This window comes from Haliotis cracherodii, unplaced genomic scaffold (assembly GCF_022045235.1).
Source record: "Haliotis cracherodii isolate W230 unplaced genomic scaffold, xgHalCrac1.p SCAF_13, whole genome shotgun sequence".
Lineage (NCBI taxonomy): Eukaryota > Metazoa > Mollusca > Gastropoda > Lepetellida > Haliotidae > Haliotis > Haliotis cracherodii.
Window position 1 is genome coordinate 34,049,078 of NW_027266268.1, and position 22,185 is coordinate 34,071,262.

General features: G+C 41.1%; 1 protein-coding gene across 1 annotated transcript; it reads left to right on the plus strand.

Moving 5' to 3' along the window:
- Window positions 1-1,124: 1,124 nt before the first annotated feature.
- Window positions 1,125-21,293, plus strand: LOC139458635 (protein mono-ADP-ribosyltransferase PARP14-like). Its single transcript, XM_071240058.1, has 16 exons — window positions 1,125-1,206; window positions 2,648-2,691; window positions 4,155-4,329; window positions 4,675-4,727; window positions 5,437-5,667; window positions 6,203-6,418; window positions 7,008-7,035; window positions 7,817-7,921; window positions 8,476-8,541; window positions 10,584-10,778; window positions 11,373-11,555; window positions 13,076-13,230; window positions 14,805-15,186; window positions 16,257-16,408; window positions 16,723-16,900; window positions 21,007-21,293. Exons 1-16 carry the CDS (start codon window positions 1,125-1,127, stop codon window positions 21,291-21,293), a joined length of 2,532 nt encoding a protein of 843 aa, XP_071096159.1.
- Window positions 21,294-22,185: the final 892 nt, after the last annotated feature.

The window sequence follows — 22,185 nt, forward strand, 5'->3', positions numbered from 1 at the left end:
GGTCACACGAGATATATATATATATATATATATATATATATATATATATATATATAACATATGAACCATCGTGACATGAACGTTTGGCAAATTTGTACACTACAGATGTTTGGTTAGTCGCTCAAACTACAAATGACATGTGGGTATACCTGGATACAAGTTTGTGGTTTTACACAATCACAAACAAACTGACAATACAGCTTCAGCTATCGCTCTATTACTGAATTGAGTGAGTGAGTTTGGTTTTACGCCGCTTTTAGCAATATTCCAGCAATATCACGCCGGGGGACACCAGAAATGGGCTTCACACATTGTACCCATGTCGGGATTCGAACTCGGGTCTCCGGCGTGACGAGCGAACGCTTTAACCACTAGGCTACCCGACGGCCCCTCTATAACTGAAGAAATAGGTGAGGTGAATTGGGGTTTAATGTCGCGTTATTTAGCTCTGTGCATGCACATTTGTTGTACAGAGAGCTCAGTGAATGGGCTATCGCTTGTACCCGTGCACGCCAAGGGACTCCTAATGGAGGACATATTCGCGATTTGATATATTCAAACAATTTTAACATTTACCTTATACATTATCAACATATAGCGCCCGGAATAAATGCTCGGAAGCTTACATAAGCATTGGAAATATAATGATTACATCACTTCTCTGTATGTATTTGTTATCTTACTTATCATCCTTTATATCCCGGACACGACATCCACAAACAGTTACATGTAAAGTGACATAGAGTAGTGGACCAGCTTAACAATAACCAGTCCAGAGGTATATACACATACGTCGTCATGTATGTCGTTTGCGTTTGGTTTAACGTTGCTTCACACTGAACGTTAGTTATATCACATCGTGTCAGCTTACTGTGGGAGGAAAGTCCACATTGACACAGGTGGTAAACATACCATTCTGGTGAAACCAACCTCTTGGTGAATGATACTGACTGTCTGACGATAATGTTCAAGCTGCAATGAAATTCACACAACAATCTGAAGATGGCGGAATGGAATTCTAACATCATGGTTGTTTGGTCGTTGTAAACCATGTCACCTCTTGATCTCCGCCCGTGGGATAAATCAGTTGTTTTGTCTTCCTTGTACAGGTGAGTTTCCTTGGCATGGAGCGACCAAGAGATGGCGCAGCAAGGCTGCCGCGAAGCCCCTCTCTCTCCCCAAGTTCCAATGCTGCAGAAAATACCGGTAATCTTGCCTTTTGATTGATCGAGTGAGTTTTGTATAACGGCGCACAGGTAGATTTTTAGTATCTTCATTGTACCTGATAAAGTCGATATATTTAACTTAATATCATAGATACAAATATGAAATTTTGTTGCTCGATAGTCACATGTCGTTGTACAAATGCATTGAAAACTGTTCATTGTCGTGTCATATAAGGCCACAAGGTTGCGCTGAACTCAGTATCTCGTGTGACCGCCCCGGGCAGCAATCACGGCTCTGCAACTCCTCGCCAATGACTGGATAAGTGTACGAATTCTGTCCTGTGGAATTCTGCGCCATTTTGCTTCTTACACGTTATCCAGTTGTGGGAGTGTCTGCGATGTGTTCTGACGTTGACGTACACGTCGATCGAGTTCATCCCAGATGTGTTCGATTGGGTTGAGATCTGGAGATCTCGACGGCCAGGGCAAAACGTTGATGTTTGCATTATGTAGGTAGTCTACCGTGACACGAGCTGCGGTGGAGCGTTGTTCTGTTGAAACAGCTCCCGCTGGCGGTCAATGATTGGAAGAAGGTGTGGTTGAAGAAATTTGATTCATGTAGCGATTCGCTGTCAAATTTCCCTGAACCACAACCAAGTCAGATCTCCTGGTGAAGGATATGGCTCCCAGACCATGACACTACCGGCACCGAAATTGTCGAATTCACGTACACACTGTGGGGCAAAACGCTCATTTCGACGACGATAACCATTCTGTCTTCCATCTAGCCGGTGAAGAAGAAATCGTGAATCATCGCTAAACCGAAATCGTCTCCCGTTTTTCAAATTCTAAGGCTGTAACGTATGGCACCAACGCAAGTGTTGCTGTCGATGGATCAGTTGCAAAACAGGGACTGTACTGGTCTTTTGGGTCCGAATTCAGCCTCGCCAAGATGGTTCCTGGCAGTCTGGTCCGATATCCCGATCCCGTTAGTCGCCTTTTACGACAAGCATAGCAGTGTTGACAATTGAATGACAAAGTATTGGCTTAAGCTTGCCTTTTTATTGCCACTACCACGAGTTACGAATGCCATAACCTGCACGTGCATTTTGCTATACTATTTTCCTCCATAACCTTTTTGAACAAGTGTGAAAACAATGCCGTTTAAGACATTGCAAATCGACAATAGCTGCGTTTTGACCCACCGTTTGTCGAATATCAGGCCACCAACATTTTCCAAAAATATATATCCAATTTATATACCGAATGTTTCATGTAGCCAGGTACAATGAACCACATACTACCTGTGCGTTTCTTTTTTTTAAGAGTGTAAGTCTCGGGTACCTTATGGTTGTGTCCCCGTGACGGCGTCGGTCGCTAGTTTGCTATTTACCATTGCTTTGCCTTGATCATTATTCGTAATAAAGCATTGCTATCGTAAAGCAGCATTCAGTCGCTAAGTCACTCACATTACATTTCAGCGTGTGTCCCGTCACCATCCAGTATAGAGCGAAGAATGTCCTCGGTAAGCTGTCTGGTTAGCGGATTTCACTATGTGGATTCAAAGTCAAGTTACCATCACTGAAGCATAAAAATCATTTGGTGATATTAGTAACAGAGAAAACATAATCTATAGGTCTGTTTCGACCCATGAAAATCCGGAGAAGAATGGGTCTTCACCAACCCACAATGTTTGCCGTAAAAGACGACTATGCTTGTCGTAAGAGGCGACTAACGGATTAAGATGGTTATGCTCGCTGACTTGGTTAAAGCATGTCATCGTATCCCAATTGCGTGGATCGATGCTTATGATGTCAATCACTGCATTGTCTGGTCCAGACTCGATTATTTACCGACCGCCGTCATGTAGCTGGAATATTGCTGAGTGTGGCGTTAAACAAAAAACAAACAAACAAAATGAAAATGGGTATGTTTGACACATTCGGCGTTGGCAGAAGCTTCCAGTTAAAGCGTTAGGGTAAGGGTTTGCCACGCCAATAACTGGGTCCCATTATCCACATGGGTACAATGGTTAAAACCCATGTGTCCAGCGTGTGATGTTGCTGAATTTTTGCTAAAAGCGGCGTAAACCCCATTCAAAAACTTTGAAGAGCGGAGGGTCGGGGGTTCCATCTCCGGCCGCCTCATACCAAAAGACGTTAAGAGATGGTAATTGTTATTACCTTGTCTGGCGCTCGGCATTAAGAGGCTAAAACAAGGACTGATCGGCTCAGAGTCAGTATACTGTGTCTGAGTGGGGTATTCATGTTAAACTGCGGCATGGTATCTCAGTGCTAGCACAATAAAATCGGCATTAGAACAAGCATCCACACACACGTGCATGCTCATTGCTATATAAGTGCAGTAATCTTGTACGCGACGTTAAATCCCATTTCACCTTAAATTTAGATGTAAATCAACAATTGATGGAATTAGATAGTGCCAAATATTGATAGCCTAAAGTGTACACATGAATAACATTGTGACTTAGTCCCTGATGTTGCTGAAATACAGCCTAAAGTGTATACGTGCAAGAGCATGGCCAATCCGATATACCAATCCGGTAAACTTGATATCACGATCAGATAAAACACTGATGAGGTCACGTGGCAGGTCACGTAGCAGGAAGTACTTTTAATCACCAAACATCGATTTTTTTCTAAATAGACTATTGACGATCTAAGTTGCGATTTTGTTTTGTTTGTTTGTTTCTTGTTTAACGACGCATTCAGCAATATTCCAGCTATATGACGGCGGTCTGTAATCGAGTACAAACCAGGGATTGATATCATGATCATCGATCCAAACAACTGGAATCGATGACATGCATCAACCAAGTCAGCGAGCCTGACCACCCGATCGCGTTAGTCGATATACATGTATGTACTTAAAAAAAAAATAACAAATATTTTTAAAAAAATAATAATTAAAAATATGTCACCTACCATGATAAAAAAATTCTAATATATGGTACTTTGGAACAAGCAGGCATCTAACGACGCGGAGAACACGGAGCAGCGTATAACCTTCCGGCGACAGCATTCATGTACCATGAGGAAATCTGTCAAAAGTACTTTTGCCAACTCTGATCGCGTTTTGAAGTATTTAAGCGATATACAGAAGCAAGGTTTTACAGTTGAATCAGTCCCTACCGAATCAACAGGTATGTTCTCCTTCTGAACGTATCTTCGGGTACAAATGAATATTCATAAAACCATTGATGAAATAATTGTTCTGGCAAGTATTGACTGAGGAGCAAAACAAAGCAGCGCGAAGTTGATTTTATCATGTGTTTGATTTCCAATTGAAGATAGCGATATTTTATCCATGAGAGGCGATAACAAACTCCCAAAGCTGAATTGGCGCAATTATCCAATGGAACTACACTGATGAGCAAAAGAAACTATACCTATCAGTTGATTTTATCATATGTTTGATTTGCAATTGAAAATATCTTAGTCAGCACTTTTAAATACGTATGCAGTGTATCTGATTTGATATGTTTCAGCAATGGAAACTGGACAGGTAAACATCGTTGAAGGCACAATAGAGAATATGGAGGTATATGTACAATCAATTATTGGTCCAGTTATCTAACTATATTTTGAATGGATTCTGGCATTTCATTCCATTCCATATGAAATGATTAAATGTCAAAGTTACATACAGGAAAGTCTTTAATGGTGGTATTTTTGAGCTAAGGCTCGATTCTTTCAATTAATTGGAATAGGTCCGTATCCGTATTAGAAAAAACCCTGGCCTTGTCCTTTTTGATAAAGCCAATGAATTATTTACATCATTGAATTCTCTGTCCCCTTTGACACAACTGTGATTGATCAGCTTCAGGACAAAAATGGCAAATATGTCACGCTTGCATCCCAAGTACCAAGTTGTCCGACTCCCCAATTGTTCTCGGTACCTTAGGTTTGGTACCTTCCCAATCTGTTGACTGACATTAGGAAAGTACCCGGGTTTGCTGCCAGGACAACACCCCTTCTGACAATCGGGGCAATGCAGAAGTCAGTAGTGTAGTGGTGTCCTCTCATTCTCCGAATAGTTGGTGGGTTCGACCAGGCGGCGCTTCTTGAGAGAAGTCGTATTCGCTGTGTGGGCTGAGGGTCAAGGACCCTGATCTGATGATGAGCCTAACCAGCGTGACTGTGCCAGGATCACCCAAACCCTCTTTGCTGCATTCATTTATTTTAATCTTTAACATGATAATATTGATGATGATGATGATGATGATGATGATATTAATAATATCCTCCAGGCTGATGTACTTGTCAACAGTGCTGCCTACAACCTTGATCTGAACCATGGGGCTGTTGCGAAAGCCATGTCGAGAGCTGCCGGCCCAGATCTACAATCTCACTGTAGACAGGACTACCCGAACGGAATACATGGAGGTGAAGTTGCTGACACGCCCCCGGCAAGGTTGAAATGCAAACGGGTGTTTCATTGCTGTATTTTACCATGGGACAAACGGGCTTCAGACACACAGGTAAATGTTTTGTTTGTTTGTTTGTTGTTTAACGCCGCACTCAGCAATATTCCAGCTATATGACGGCGGCCTGTAAAATAATCGAGTCTGGACCAGACAATTCAGTAATTGACATCATCTGCATCGATCGACGCAATTGGGATCGATGACATGTATCAACCAATTCAGTGAGCCTGATCACCCGATCCCGTTAGTCGCCTTTTACGACAAGTTTGGGTTGCTGAAGACCTATTCTACCCCGGAATCTTAACGAGTCACAAGTAAATGTACCCTCCTAATATTTAAAGCATGAATTTTAAAATGCGGAAATGCATTTTGTTATAGAAAAGTAATCTTATTATAGCACTCTCTCGTCGAAGTTTACAAACTCTCCAATCGTTTAGGAAGTTGAATGGTAAAAGTGGTGATCCGTCACGACGAAGACCTAGACTCAGTTCCCCTTTTGGGTATACGGACAGGTAAAGCTAACCTATATTGCTACAACCCTACTCGCTCACTTCCAAAATGTTCGAACTAGCAGTATTTATGTTTCTAGAAGACGATGTTGAAATCGGTGGTCACATGTTGCTTGAACAAGATGGTTCAGAAGGGCTTCACCTCCATAGTGTTCCCTGTGTTTGGAACGGGATCACTCGCCTACCCACCTGAAGTCTCCGCCAAACTGATGCTCAATACCATCTACAACCATCCTAAAAGGTCCACACTAAATATCATCATCGTTGTTCATCCTCAAGACAAAGAGAATTTAAAAGTAAGTGTGCATAATTCTTCAGAAATTAATGTAATTTACACCTTTGCCTTGAGGAAGTTGGAGGCAGCGGCCTTTATAAGTCTCAGTCTTTGGCGAGAGAGCTTGAACATTACTCTATTCGCCGAGGGTTGGTTTGTATGTTGTGACACATATTTCTACAGTGTTTGCAATGAGTAACTATGTAGGGATTATCGTCCCTCGGCGAGTTGCCATAAAAGGTGACTATGCTTGGCCTAAAAGGCGACTATGCTTGTCGTTAAAGGCGACTAACGACTGCATGTCATCGAATCCCAATTGCTTGGATCGATGATAATGATATGAATCACTGGATTGTCTGGTCCAGACTCGATTATTTGCAGACCGCCGTCATATAGCTGGAATATTGCTGAGTGCGGCGTTAAGCAACAAACCAAGCAACCTTACAACAGGAATGAGGTATTGAAAATCTGCTCTTCCCCGGAATTGCCACAGGGTGTTCGAATATCTGTATGAGTAATGAATGCATTCTCTAAGTCTTATAATCATTTCAAAATTAAAACGTGAATGTTGCATGTTAAGTGTGTTCTTGGTTTGTTCTGTTTTTCGTCAGGTGTTGAATCATCAGCATTCTGCATATGGTAAGTTAATCATCTACATAACCTTTATTGCAATTATTTGAATGAATACACGTGTTACCAATTCACTAAAATCTGATGAATAAAAATAAAAGCGAAAAGAAATACATTTCTATAATCATAAGAAATCCCTTTCCTATGATAATATCATAAGCTTGTGTTTATTAATCACCATCAAACAGAGAGACTAGGTGAACATCGACCCGTGAAGATCTCGGATAGAATAGGTCTTCAGGAACCCATGTTTGCCATAAAAGGCGACTTTGCTTGTCGTAAGAGGCAACTAACGGGATCGGGTGGTCAGGCTCGCTGACTTGGTTGATGCATGACATCGTATCCCAATTGCGTGGATCGATGCCCATGATGTCAGTCACTGAATTGTCTGATCGGGACTCGAATATTTACAGACCGGTATCATATAGCTGGAATATTGCTGAGTGCAGCGTTCAATGTCTTACCCCCATCATAGATGATTGTCCAGCATCTGACATATTGTTTTCTCAGTATACTTGGAAGAAATGTGCTTTCATTTTGACAAACTCGGGAAAACTATACATGTTTTAAATAGAATGATTAAGCACACGGCACAGCAGGTTCGTCCTGGAATTCCTGATGAAGCTAAATACCTAGTTAATACGAACCCCCTTAAGCAGGAAAGCTCGCAATCTCCACGATCTTGTTTGCAAACCGAAATATATTTGCAACATTGGTCTGCATTCATTATTGATTAATCCGTACTATGTATCGCTATAGGTAATTACAGAACACTTTTATTTTTTTACAGAATTCGAGGTCTCATTTGCCAAGGTGACAATAAAACAAGGCTGCGGGTCACAGGAGAAGGTGGACGCTGTAGTGAACAATGTGGACTACGACATGCAATTGGATGGTTGGTCATATTATTATCTATGCTGAGTCAGCTACTTAAGAAACTTCCGGGGTAGAATAGGTCTTAAGCAACCCATGCTTGCCGTAAAAGGTGACTATGCTTGTCGTAAAAGGCGACTAACGGGATAAGGTGGTCAGGCTCTCTGACTTGGATGATGCATGTCATCGTGTCCCAATTGCGTGGATCGATGCTCATGATGTCAATCACGGGATTATCTGGTCCAGACTCGATTATTTACAGACCACCTTCATAGAGCTGGAATATTGCTGAGTGCGGCGTTAAATAATATAATATAATATAATGTAATGTTTGTTTTTGTCATATGCTTACATGTATGACGTATCCACTTCTAAATTGTAGTTGAGTTACAAATTTACGTTATGGAATGTTTGTCGCTATTTGATTCGATGTGTTTCTGAAAACATGAAATGCTGAGTAGAAATATGTTTATCATCATCATCATCATCATCATCATCGTTTGTTTGCTTTCGTGTAATAGGCATAGGGCTCTGTTTCTTCACCATCCTCGTATATTGTTTACGTCGTCTTTTCAGGCTATTTGTCCAAGGAACTCGTGGACAAATGCGGTGGCAGGTTCAAGCAAAATAGTCAAGCTCAGAGTAAGCAGATTACTATTTATATGTACATTCATCTGGAAATAATTAAGCACCGCTTACTATATATTTCCATATAAATAGTCACGTGTTTGTAAATATATTTTCCCAGAGACCAATGTCCCTTTTGTTCACATGGTGATATTCTCCTATTGAAATACAGATCCTGCAAGCGAATATATATTTGTACGTGTGTTGAAAGTGATCCATGACCACAGCCACTGCCAAACCGCCACCTCGCTGGGGATTATGGGGACTTACAGTACCCCGACTTCCTGCATGATACCCCAGCAGGATTTACGTCATCACTTTAGCCACTGGTGGTTGTGAACAATACTGGCCAATATTATATTAAATTAAAACAATTGTAAGCAATGAGTTGGCTTAACTCATTGCTGACAATTTTTTAATATTGGCTAGTATTGTTCTTGTCGCTATATGGCTGAAAAAATTCCGATGCGACGTTTGATTTGAACTCACTCACCGTTTCAATTGTTGTCTCTGCTTCTGTGCACGATGTGCTATCATGTTACACAAGATCACTACATGGTTATCATGCTACATCGTCTGGATAACCATGTAGTGATCTTGTAACATGTCTACGGGTATGCAAGGTATCCTAAAATGTGATCAATGTTCTGTGTTGATACTTCCAAAGGATATGGGATACACGTATATGACAATACAGGTGTATGTTTCCTTCAACTCGTTATAGTAATTGGATTTTCCAAGCCATCTGATCGCGTTTAGATGGTTGATGGTTTGTGGTTTAACGCCGCACTCAGCAATATTCCAGCTATATGACAGCGGTCTGAAAATAACCAAGTCTGGACCAGACAATCCAGTGATTAATATCATCGGCATCGATCCACGCAATTTGGATCCACGCAAGGTGGATCAATGACATGCATCAACCAAGTCAGCGAGCCTGACCTCGCCTTTTATGACAAGAATAGTCACATTTTACGGCAAGCATGGGTTGCTGGTTGTTGAGGAGTGAGTTCGATTTAACGCAATTGTGAAGAGTATTCCAATTATATCACGGCGTGTCAACTTAATATGCGAGGAAAACCCGAAGTGATGCACGTCCCAGATGTTTACGACTTTGGTGAAATCCAGGTGCACGGATTCGGTGTTGACAAACTTACAAACAATAGGGTGAACCGGGATTCGATCTCAAAATCATAGGCGTGCCCATAGGACGCAATGCTGCACAGCGAATTACGGCGCCTTAGACGACTGGGCCACCCGTGCCCCCGCTGACGTTTAGAATGAGTTAGTATGGTTTTATGCCGCTTTAAGCAATATTCCAGCAATTCAATTCACGGCGGGGGACACCTGAAATGGGCTTCACACATTGTACCCATGTCGGGAATCGAACCCGTGTCTTCGGCGTGACGAGCGAACGCTTTAACCACAAGGCTACCCGACCACTCCTCTGACGTTTAGAACTCATATATTATATCATTATATCATTACATCATACGATGTAGGAAGATTGTAATCCCCAGTAAGATTCAGTTTGATGCATTTATTAATGAGAAGCGTTTTCTTATGCGTTATGTGGTAGTCCTTTTCAACTAGACTAATATTTAGTCCCAGAAATATAGTTAGAATACTCATTGAAAAATATACATCTACAAAATATAGAATATAATCCAAATATACCCTAGAACAGTGCTCAGTTTCCGATGCAATCTAGACTTGCCAAATCATTCTAGACTTGAGTAGGATTCCTTTCTTAATTTATTCTCTAGGGTCTTGGAGACAGAGTACTTTTCACCCAGTAGATGTAAATGAATATGATGGTAGCGCCTTTATGGTTTGATGTGGCTTTAGCTTAGTTTTATGTAACAATAATCCAGCAATATCACGTTTGAGGACACACAAATATGAGGTCCCACATTGTATATATGTGTGGAGTCGAGCCCATATCTTCAGCGTTACGTGCGCTGTTTTAACGACTAGACTATCCCACCGTCCTTGATAGTATATATATATTAAACACACCTTGACAATAATTCATATACGATTCTTCTATCTTTCAGAGCAGGTTCTTCAGGAGAAAGGAGCTGTGGCTATTGAACGTGGTTTCCGTTTATCAATGCCATGGAAGATGGTGATACATGTATGCGGGGCATTCTTCAAGTACAAATGGCAAAATGCTGTTGTTGAATGCATACGTATTGCCAGGAAAAAACGGGCCAGATCCATCGTTTTCCCGTGCTTAAAAGTGGGACAAGGTAACAGACTAGTTATTTAACTGTCTGTTTGTGACAAGCCATTTGTGTTTGCGACAGATTTTTTTATATCAATCATCACTTCAAGAAAAGGGCATAACATTCTGATACCCCAAAACATTTTTTTTTAAAACAGTGAATGATAGTATTTGGTAAAACCTGTAGGCAGTTATTGTTTTGGCATAAAAACCAAGGACGACCGCTACCTGCTGTTTGACATTGTCAATTCACCTCCAATGGCGTATCCGGTTTGAAAGAAGCGTATTTAAATATGTAGCATAACATATACCTTGACAACTAATGATGTAAAAGACGTACCGACAATGTGTAGATTTGCTTCCCTAAGCCGTTTTTGATAGATCGTTGAATTCTTGAACACTGCATTCTCGAATGTATATACTAGTATTTTATGAGTGCTCTACAATATTTTTATTTATAAAAAAATCCAAACTTTTGTGGTAATATTTTTGCCGATATCAAATGTCGAATTTTGCTTAGTTGCGAGGAATATGATGATGTATTGTTCTTCAGTCAGGCCAAACATTCGGTATGTTGCATCAGCTCACGCCAATACGTTTGATAAAATTGTGTTGCCAGGTAACTCTACGCTGGATATATCCCAAGTTGCAAACTACATCTATGAGGGCATCAAACTGTATACTGTGGCCGATATTGTGAAGGAAAACAAAATCACTGACATCCGATTTACTATTCTTGACCAGAAAGTTTTTAGCAAGATGCGGGACATCATTAGTGAGCGACATCTAAAGGAATCAAACGGTACGTCACATTTGGAACTGATCTTACATGCACTTTGGTGCACTGTGTAAGTAGAGTATGCATCACAAGTGTTTTTTTAATATGGGAAATTTCAACCAAATCTTAGTTAATCAGTGTTTGCCATGCCATTGGTGAGGCAAATTCTGATTAACGGAAAGAGTTGATATTTTCCATGTTAAAAACACTCATGCTGATTTCTATTAATCATTTTCATATTGACAAGGTAGACACAATTTTATGGATAACAACTTCTATAAGACTGTTAAAAGCGACGTTTCGGTATAGATCCTTATACCGTTGTCAAGCAAGACTGAATGAGGGACACAGTACATAGTACAGAGTTTTCCTATTGTGGTTATGGACAAAAAGGAGGGTTCCAATAGCTTCTGTGTTGATTTTCGACAATTGAACAAGGTCACAAATCTCACATCCTGATGATATTTTGGCCTTATAAGGTAATTCATCATACTTCAGTACACTTGATTTAAAATCAGGTTATAGGGAGATCCTTATGTGTGAAAATGATAGTGAACAAATAGCAGTTCTCAGCAGTGCCATTTGTTTTGTGTAATGCACCTTCTATACTGAACAATAAAAGGAACGTCACCATGGATAGATATATGAGAAACCTTATTTGTCCAAACAATGTAAACATACTTTGAGACATATTAAAAAGATAAAAACTTGGCATAACTGATCATCAAGGTTGAAATTAAAGTGTCAAACGTTCTTAAAGTGAAACACAACACTAATCTCTGAGAAAATGGCAGTAACTGCCATGCAACGTCGATACATGGAATGAATGAGGCGGTTGATGAAGGCCATAGGCACTTGAGCCCACACTCTGAGGAACGCCTGATGCAGTTCAGCTGCAGTTGTCGGCCTTGGTTGGATGTCATTCAGCCGTCTTTGAATCTCGTCCCACTGGTGCTCAGTGGGATTCAAATTGGGACTGAGTGCAGGCCACTGCATAGTTCTGATGCCATTCTGCTGCAGGAAGTCTCTTGTTGCTCTCGCAGTGTGGGCACAGGCGTTATCATGCTGAAACTAGTGGTTGCGGCAACGTGCCTAATGAGGTATGGCGTGTGGTCTCAAGACTTGATCAATGTACCGAGCTGCTGTGACACCATTGCTTCTCCCTGGACCGATGTTCTGGAAGACCACAGGGCCGACCCTCTGTGCAAGACCGAGTCCTTCCCGCCCCATGAGCCTCTCTCAAAAACAGGAGCCATGTTGCCATCAGAAGCATAATATAAGACATACATTCCATCGATCATGTGTGTTATATATTCTATCTAGTATCATGTTCTCTCCTCAACATTGAGTAAAGATGCCAAAACTATTCAAGCTATTTTGAGAATGATCACACATATTCCTGGTATCGGAATGATTTTATGTGCTTTGTCTGATTTGCTTATTTTCAACAAAGTAATTTTCTGTCGATATAGTTACACGTATCTTTTGAAATTAATAGAAACATATTGCACTATGAAAATACAAAACTGTATTCACTGTTGTAGGACCGAGAGGTGAACCGCCTCCCGAAACCACTCTCATTATAACCGGTGATGTGAAAGCGACAAGCGAAATAAGCCAGCATCTAGATGATCTTTTGAAAGAAACAAAAGAGCGGACGATGGAAGACATGCGCTTGTCGAATTTAGATGATGAAGAAGTAAGTTATTAACTGTTGCCTTAATTTTACCATTAATACACATATGTCTGTCCGTCTGTATGTCTCTTTCCTTGTAGGAAAAACGTTGGTAACCTGGAGTCCTGAATTGGATATACAAAACTCTCTCAACTCCGATATGTTAGCGCAGACATACAGCGGTTGTACATATGACCGCTTTGTGAAACGACTCAGAGTTTTGAAAATTCATTTTCCTTATAACTAAACAAATAGAGAATTGAGAGTTTGAAAAGAACACTTGCCAATTTCGTATCCAATTTAAAGGTGATCCAAGTAATAATCAGACTTTGTAGAAAAGAATAACATAATCAATAAAGCACTGATATGTTATTATTGCTGATAATCCATGCTGGTTATTAATGTTTGTTTATTTGATTTCTATTCGTCCACTGAAGTGATAATGTGACAGCATAATGTATTACAACTTTGGTGCGGTTGAAGGAATTTGCTACCCATTTGCATGAACGGCATGACATTTTGTAAAATATTACAACCTTCTTCTTCAAGTTTCTCTCCCTTTAACTATAGGTCTACTGAGCCAAGCACGTTATTGCACGTTCACCTTATGAATTTTCTTTGTCAGGGTCACATGATAAGACCTTCTTTAAAACACAATATTGCCCTGAGACCCACCCTGATGTAGTTGTCAAAAGTGTTTTTGTCCTGCATCATTAAGCCAATGGACTCATAGGAGAGACATACACTACACACAAAAACGTAGGAGATGTTTGATTTGAGAAGAAACTACAGTAAAATACACACATTTCTGGAAATGAAAATTAGTGATTTATGTGGCAAGAACATTTTTGTAGAAATCAAGTTCCCAAACACAACATTGTGACAGTCAAGAGCACGTGACCTCGGACAGCGATTGCATATTGTTTTCTTTTAACCAGACGTTAAAAGATAATTTGATTAAAAAAATTGTGTCAACGTCAAAATCCATCCACAACTTTCAATGACCTCGATGTTGATCTCTCTGATGAGTGGAACCACATGGGTCAAGCTGATATGGATCGACTCATCAGAACCATGTCGGGAGGAATTCGTGCATTTCTGACCAACAGAGGTGGTTTAGCCGATCTTAAACGACCTAGTGCGCCTCCATGTCATCACACCAAACATTATAATCCATTAGCTCTGCTCGCCTACTCCCCAGCAGATATGATCATGTCATTTCGATTTGCCAATACCATATATATCAGAAGATATGTCTTGATCAATCCTACTATTCCTTACGGTATTGGCATAGTACAGTATCGACCAACCAGCCTGTTATGAGGCAGCATCTTCATGGTAAACAATATGGCAATATTATTTTTTTTTTAATGTAGTAAACAATTATTCACCACAATTCGGGCAATGCCATGTTTTATTGACCCCTGAAACAGTTATATATATATTGAAACCTCGGTCAGTATCGTTTCCTGGGCCCACAAAACATTATATTGCCCTCACATATGGTCAATGGTTAAAATATTAGCACAGCATTGTTCATTTCGATGCCATTAGTTTATTTTTCTTTAAAACAACGTTCATTCCCATTGTTTACTCAGCTTACAAAACTGATACAGAAGGGTCGACGCTGTTCGGTAGAACTAGACATAGACCAGTCAAAGAACATGGTAACTATACTTGGTTTCGAGGAAAACATCAATGAAGCCTGGTCAGAGACAGCTGCAATCCTTGAAGAGGCAGGGTCCAAGAAGAATCAAGTTCAGCCGAACTCCGTGCGATGGATGTACAGCGGCATGGGCAAACGATCCAGCTGCGATGCCATGAGCAACAAGATGATTGAAACTGCCTACCAACAAGGTCAGCAATATTGTTTTGTGAACGACGACAAGGACAGAAGGTGGCGTGTATCTCTTGTTCCAGGATCCTTTTCTTGGTCTCTGATACAGGAACCAAAGAACGAGTACATCCTTACACGAAGCGGTACGTCTTGGTGTGTGTTGTTGCTTTGAGTCAAACCCAGTATATATAATATTGCAACTATATAATGAACGACTGTAAATAAACGAGGCTCGGGGGTTTACACGAAGCACAAATGTGCTTTCAGTATGCACAAATGTGAGAGAATTGATGAAGAAATAAATATACTTATTTCCGAGGGACGCACAATGATATTCATTACATCTACAGCATATCAGGAGCAATTATGGAAGTCTGTTGTCTTGATGAAGCAGAACATGATTTGCGTCCAATCTTACAACCGTATCATGACTGGGGACAGAAAACATTAACTTCACACATTGGACCTGTGTCGAAAATCGTACCTGGGCCTTCGACGTGATGAAGAATGCTTTAAACATTGTGCTACTTTTAATTTTGATTTGAATGAATGTTATATTACATAAATAAAAAAAGCTCTCTGTTTCAATGACGTATACTAAAACACTAATGTTGAAGAATGTGGCCATTGTTTAAGGGAAACAATTATTTTGTATCACAAAATATTATTTGTGACAAAAAATGCCTGAGTATTGTGGTCATAAAAATACACATCGTAAGACGTCTAAATATCAAAATCATGTGTATTTATTGGTGTTTTTTTATGTTTACCTGTTGATTTTGGTTTGGTTTGGTTTGTTGTTTAACGCCGCACTCAGCAATATTCCAGCTATATAACGGCGGTCTGTAAATAATCTAGTCTGGACCAGACAATCCAGTGATTTACATCATGAACATGGATCCACGCAATTGGGATCGATGACATGCATCAACCAAGTCATCAAGCCTGACCACCCGATCCCGTTAGTCGCCTTTTACGACAAGCATAGTCATCTTTAACGGCATGCATGGGTTGCTGAAGACCTATTCTACCCCGGAATCTTCACGGGTCTTTACCTGTTGAAGAAAAATACTTAGACAAATGATTTTGGATAATGACAAGGAATAAATCCAAAGACATTTAACTTGTTTGTACATGTTTTGAACGTTTGGGTTTACATGGTATATTTTTGGATATTGTTAACAAACGATAATTTACAAATATGTTGTTGCAGAAATCACAAGTAATCAGCAGCTGCCGTCCTCGTGGACGTTGATGGGAATAGAGAGCTTTATGGAAGTTGAGATTATGCGAGGCAGTAAAGAGTTCGCAGAAGTAGAAAGGCAGTTCATGGAGACCTTTGCCGGATCTTGTGACATTGTCAAGGTAGGTACAGCTGTATGAAACAGGGATTTGGGCGTGTTGGAAGATACCCCTAAGGCTTCGTAATTTACAATGGTAGTGGAGGCAAAAGGCTGTATAAGGATGGCCTGTAAATAAACGAACATCAATCGGTTCAACAGGGCAAATTGGTCTGACGCATGGCTTAACCCTGTGCAGGATTGCATCATTAGGTCGTGCTTGTATTCACTCATAGTGGGTACGAATCACAGACTGAGATCTGAGATTGGTTGTTTCACGTGAACGTGATAAGCAGCTTCTGGGAAGAAACTAATGTGCCTTATTCATTTTATTCACAGATTGTCCGGATACAGAACAAATGGCTGTATCAGCAGTATATCGCGGAGAGGCAGAAGTTTGACAACTTGTACGAACCAGAATACACAAATGAGCTTATGCTGTGGCATGGTACCAAGAAAGAAAACACCCAGATGATCAGCAAGTTTGGATTCGACCGGAACTACCGAGGTGCAAATGGTGAGCGACATGTCATTGTTAAGAGTCTTGTGGATAAACGCTGAATGATAAACGCTAGCTAATAAGTTGAGCTCATTACCACCAGAGTAAGTCAGTACCAGATTTAAACTGCCCCACAATTACACACGGACGAAACCTGAGTTTCGAATGACCATCCGTAGCATGATGAGCCGTCAACGGTCTAGCGATCCCTGTCATTGAAGACATAGAGATTAATACACGAGTGTCTGTAAGATACCATTTATCTAATAACGAGTTGTTTCAAAACTCTGAAACGAGTTGTAACATAAATGTTATCTGACAGGCACGAGTGCGGTGATCTGTTTCTTACACAGCCTTTTAAATAAAATCGCACCTTCTTCGCATCGAATCATCAAATTTTGTCTTATTCTCATGATCGCAGTGACGCATTATTACATAACACCACGCCATGAGTGATGTCATCCGATGCGTTGCTTACTACTCATAAATAATATGACCCTACACAAAAAGGTTTCCGCCATATCTGTGGATTATCAGGATATATAATATCAAAGAACATGCTGGATGCCGAGTTGATAATTTTCACCTCACAGAAATTTTCAAATATGTACTACAATGTTTACAATGTATGACATCACTACCGGTGACAGACTTATAAATTGGCGTGTTCACTGACAATAGTCCCAGGGGTTCTCAGAGGAGGATTTTCGTTGATTGAGGGAGCATACATAAATGTGTCATGTAAGTAAACAGAAACAATCAGACAATCTGCGTACTGTCATTTGTTTTATGGTTTCCAATACAACCAAGAGAATAAGTCAGAAACGCAGGTAACTACCGTCGTCATTGTGCGTGATTTTGTGTCAGTCAATGGCCACACAGGATGGAATCTTTCACGATTTCTGTTGAATTTACCTGATCGTTGTCATGTACATCTTTCTAATTCCATCATTCGTGTTAAGATACTCTTCCCAAGGATATTCCAAAACGCGTGAGCCAATGTATATAATGTTTAGACGAACGGATCTCTCAAAACTGCATTAGGCTTCCATAGTTTCATGAACCCAAATTTGTCCAGATACCACAAGGAAAGTGTTCTTTACGTGTTGCTGCATTTCCCCCACCCTATAAATAGTGAAATTCAAGTTTCAGACACGTGGTTGCATTTTGCTCCTGTGTGAGATTCCCCTTCCAATAGAGGTTGAAAATCAGCCATGGTGAGGAGAAAGTTAACGAACGCTGAAAGATGGCAAGTGATAGGCATGAAAAATGCTGGCATGTCATGCAGGGCCATTGCAAGACAAATGGGTCGTCATCACAGTGTTATCACTCGTTTGATTGTCAAACATGGTCAAACCAATGACAGGCATAGGTCTGGTAGGCCAAGAAAGACCTCTAACAGAGAGGATAGACGTCTTTGTAGGATAGTCAGATGAAATCTATTTGCCACTTCAACAGATTAAGACTGCAGTGGATAACCCATCAGATACTCTCGACGATGACCGTAATGCGTCGCCTCAGAGCGGCTTGTTATAATGCCAGAAGACCAGTAAAACGTCCTCAACTGACTGAGGCACATGAGGAATCGTCTGATATGGTATCGTGCCTGTAGACGATGGAACTTGGCCAACTGGAGAAGGATCCATTGGTCTGACGATTGTCGAATGCTGCTTCGAACTGTTGATGGTCGAATACGTGTTTGGAGGCAACGTAACACTCGTTTTGCACCAAGGAACATCCAGAAGACCTTAGCATGTGGCGGGAGGTCTGTCATGATATGGGGTTGTGTTTCCTTCGGCTGCAAACTTCTGCTGGTGACAATTCGTGGAAACCTGAATGGCCAATAATACCAAGATGCCGTTCTTCGTCCAGTGGTAGTCATTTTGACAACCATCCTCTTCAGACAAGACCTGTTTACATGGACGACAATGCCAGACCACACAGATCTCGGGCAGTTTGGGCTTATTTGCGTCAAGAAGCTATAGCCACTCTTCCTTGGCCGGCCTGTAGTCCGGATCTTAATCCCATTGAGCATCTCTGGGACATTCTTGGCCGGAAAATCAGACATTGTGAGCCCCCATTTCAAAATCTCGCTGGACTTGAAGCCGCACTTCATGAAAAATGGATCCGTTTGCCTCAGAGAAGCATTCAACGACTTGTAATGAGTATGAGGCGTAGGGCACTGAGGTTTCTGTCTTGCAATCGACTCTGCACTACCTAGGGTGTCTATGTGACACCTAATATGGTCTGCTGATATCATGACAGTTACATGACAAAAAAAGTTTTTCAATGTTTTCTAATCCATCAATTTCTGGTCTTCGGTAAAATTCCTTTCTGCTCATATTCTATTGGAACACAAGATAAACTTGCTTTTGCATCATATGAGGTTTACATATACGGCTTAAAACAATCGTTTATAAACGATTTTCATCAATGCTCTTGCAATGTATGCGTCACGAGAATAATGTCGATTGCTACTTTTAGTGAAGGCAAACATTATTTTAGCTGTTTCGAGACTCGAAAGTGGTCGTCACATCGGTGAAATGTAAACAATGACACACAACCCATTTTCAACAGTGATATGTGCGTTAATATTTCGTGTCAGCTCACTGTTGTCACGAAATCGTATACATAATACAAGGAATTAAACGACCACGTTATTAAAATACAGTTAGCATCTTTATTTTAGCAAATCTGATGACGCAAATGTCGCCAATTATGCCCCGTTTTCTCCCATTGTAAAACATTTTTGAAGAGTGTATGTATCGTAGCAGAGTTTGAAATGTACGTGATCTGATGGTCGTCTCTTAACCGGCATACGTGGAAAGTGATTTTGTAAGCACTGCCCAATATGGCGGAACGTTCGTGTTTGCGTATTTTCCAAGACATTATAGGCTTATCAGCGACGTTTCAGAATTATGATCATTGATTTGATTAAAAACAGATATCCGTGATCACTAATATTTTCTATTTTTGAAAATCAATTCTTCAATAATTTTACTTTGCCTAAAATGACAGTGGATGATATCAAAGAAGAGGGAATTTCCACAGAATTGTGAAGTGTATTAGTGTGCGTGATGTATTTTGTATTTTATGCGACTTCGAAGTGAGGGTTGAAGAGGATGGACATATATGTCGCCGTGGCATCTTGGGGGTTTACACGCTAAAAAAAGATGATGTTCGACACAGACGTAGGTGACTAAATCACGTGCAACTTGACTTACAATCAGGAAAGTAGTCCGTCATAATCTGACCTAAGATCATCACCATGGCGTAGCCAATCACGGGGCTGGAATTCGACCTCACACATATGTTTGATGCCAGTTATCTCTAATGGGTTACTCAACCACAGGTGTTGATGATGATGTTGGAGATTAACGAGCGCTTCCGGATGTGCCGATTTCGCACTCGGCCCACAGGTGTGTAGGAAACACAGGGTTATATACATATAACTCGGAGAGGGCATCCTGTCCTGGTTAGCAGGGGAAATGCTATTGCCTGCCGAGGTGATCAAAGTGTGTTTTCTAACATAGGAAAACCCACATAACAAACTAGCTACAACAACAATACGGAAGGAGTGGGTACCAAACTAAAGCGCTGAACATAAGCTATCCAACGGTACCCCTAAACATTTACAACCTAATAAGTACAATTATTGAGGTGGAAAAAATGAATATAAATACATGAGGATCTTCCTGAAATGGAAAAAAAATCTTTATCTTGAATCGTTGAATGATAACTTCCCGGTGCTTCTAGAATGTCGAATGGTCTGTGAGTAAACAAGTACTAACAATGGAATAACAAATTGCTTTAAAGTTTTGGGGGCACGGTCGGCCAAGTCGTCTAAGGCGCCGCGATTCGCTGTGCAGAGTTGCGTCCCTCTGGCACGCCAGAAACCCCGGTTCGCCCCAATTATGTTTCTAGGTTTCTATACCCGTGCTCGTGGGTTTGACCGAAGTGGTAAACGTCTGAGATCTGCATCACTTCGGGCTTTCCTCCCACATTAAGCTGACACGCCATGATATAACTGGAATACTGTTAAAAGCGGCGTAAAACCCAACTCACTCACTCACTTTAAAGTTTTATAGTGAACTATATATCCCCGAACCCGGTTCTACTTCCAGCAACTAAATATGGATGGGGGACCTACTTCGCAAAGGAGTCGAAGTATTCCGCCCATGACCTCTACTCACCCGTCGATGGCAATGGTTGCAAGAACATCTTCCAGGTGTGCGTCCTCGCTGGTTATAGTACTAAAGGTAAGGAAGACATGAAGGTTCTTCCCGAGAGGCGTTCACAGATAAAGTACGACAGTGCCGTGGATACTATTGGTAACCCTTCAGTGTATGTGATCTTCAGGGACTCGCAGACATACCCCAAATATCTTATATCCTTCAAGAACGATCAGTGAAGGCAGTGAACAGCACAGTGACAAAGTCATGGACACTGGGGAAACGAGTCCTGGGAACACTCGACGTATTGAAACACTGCTTCACCTGATACTGTAAATCTTGAACATTTTACAAGCCAGAACGTACAGCGAAATCTACGAGTGACACCCATACATTACAACTGCAAAAGTAGCTTCGATCTTTGGTAGTCTCATGAACAGGGTGTCGCAAAACCTGCGAGAAACAGATGAGGCTGGTGTTAGCCTCTCCAATAATTTACTGGCGCTAACCTTTCCAGATTGACAGAATGTTGGACTTCTCCATCGCGTGTGTGTTTGTGTGGCTGCTTGTACTTGTCCAGACTGATGCCTATTTATAGTGCCAGTTCACTGAGATACCATGCCGAAGTTTAACATGAATACCCCACTCAGACACAGTATACTGACTCCAAGCCGACCAGTCCTTGTTTTAGCCCCTTAATGCCGAGCGCCAGACAGGGTAACAAGAAGTGCCATCTTCTTACTTTTTTTGGTATCACGCGGCCGGGGATCGAACCCCGGACCTTCCGCTCTCCGGGGGGACGCTCTACCACTAGACCACGGAGGCGGTTGAACCACGAGAACGTACAGTAGACTGTATCATGGGCACACACGTTCGCTTTAGGCACTCCCATACATGTGCTTCGTAACACAATCACGTGTATAGAACCTGAATGGTATTAAAGCTCAATAGCATGATCCTGAAGTGTCTAGGAAGGAAAACAGTCCAAACAGTTGTCGAATGTATCTTACACGTATCAAAGGACCACATAGCTCAACACAGCTGGAAACAGGGGAGTGGTCCAAGGAGCTTCCTGAGTATCGTGCACGGTATGTGACGGAAGTGGTAGCCTAATCCGGGAATGTTCTCTCA

Excerpts from the sequence above, each read along its gene's own strand:
- LOC139458635 (XM_071240058.1), top strand. The coding sequence starts at position 1,125 with ATGGAGCGACCAAGAGATGGCGCAGCAAGGCTGCCGCGAAGCCCCTCT. Across the intron at positions 4,330-4,674 it reads AGTCCCTACCGAATCAACAG|CAATGGAAACTGGACAGGTA; the intron begins GTATGTTCTCCT and ends GATATGTTTCAG. Across the intron at positions 15,187-16,256 it reads GTACATCCTTACACGAAGCG|AAATCACAAGTAATCAGCAG; the intron begins GTACGTCTTGGT and ends ATGTTGTTGCAG.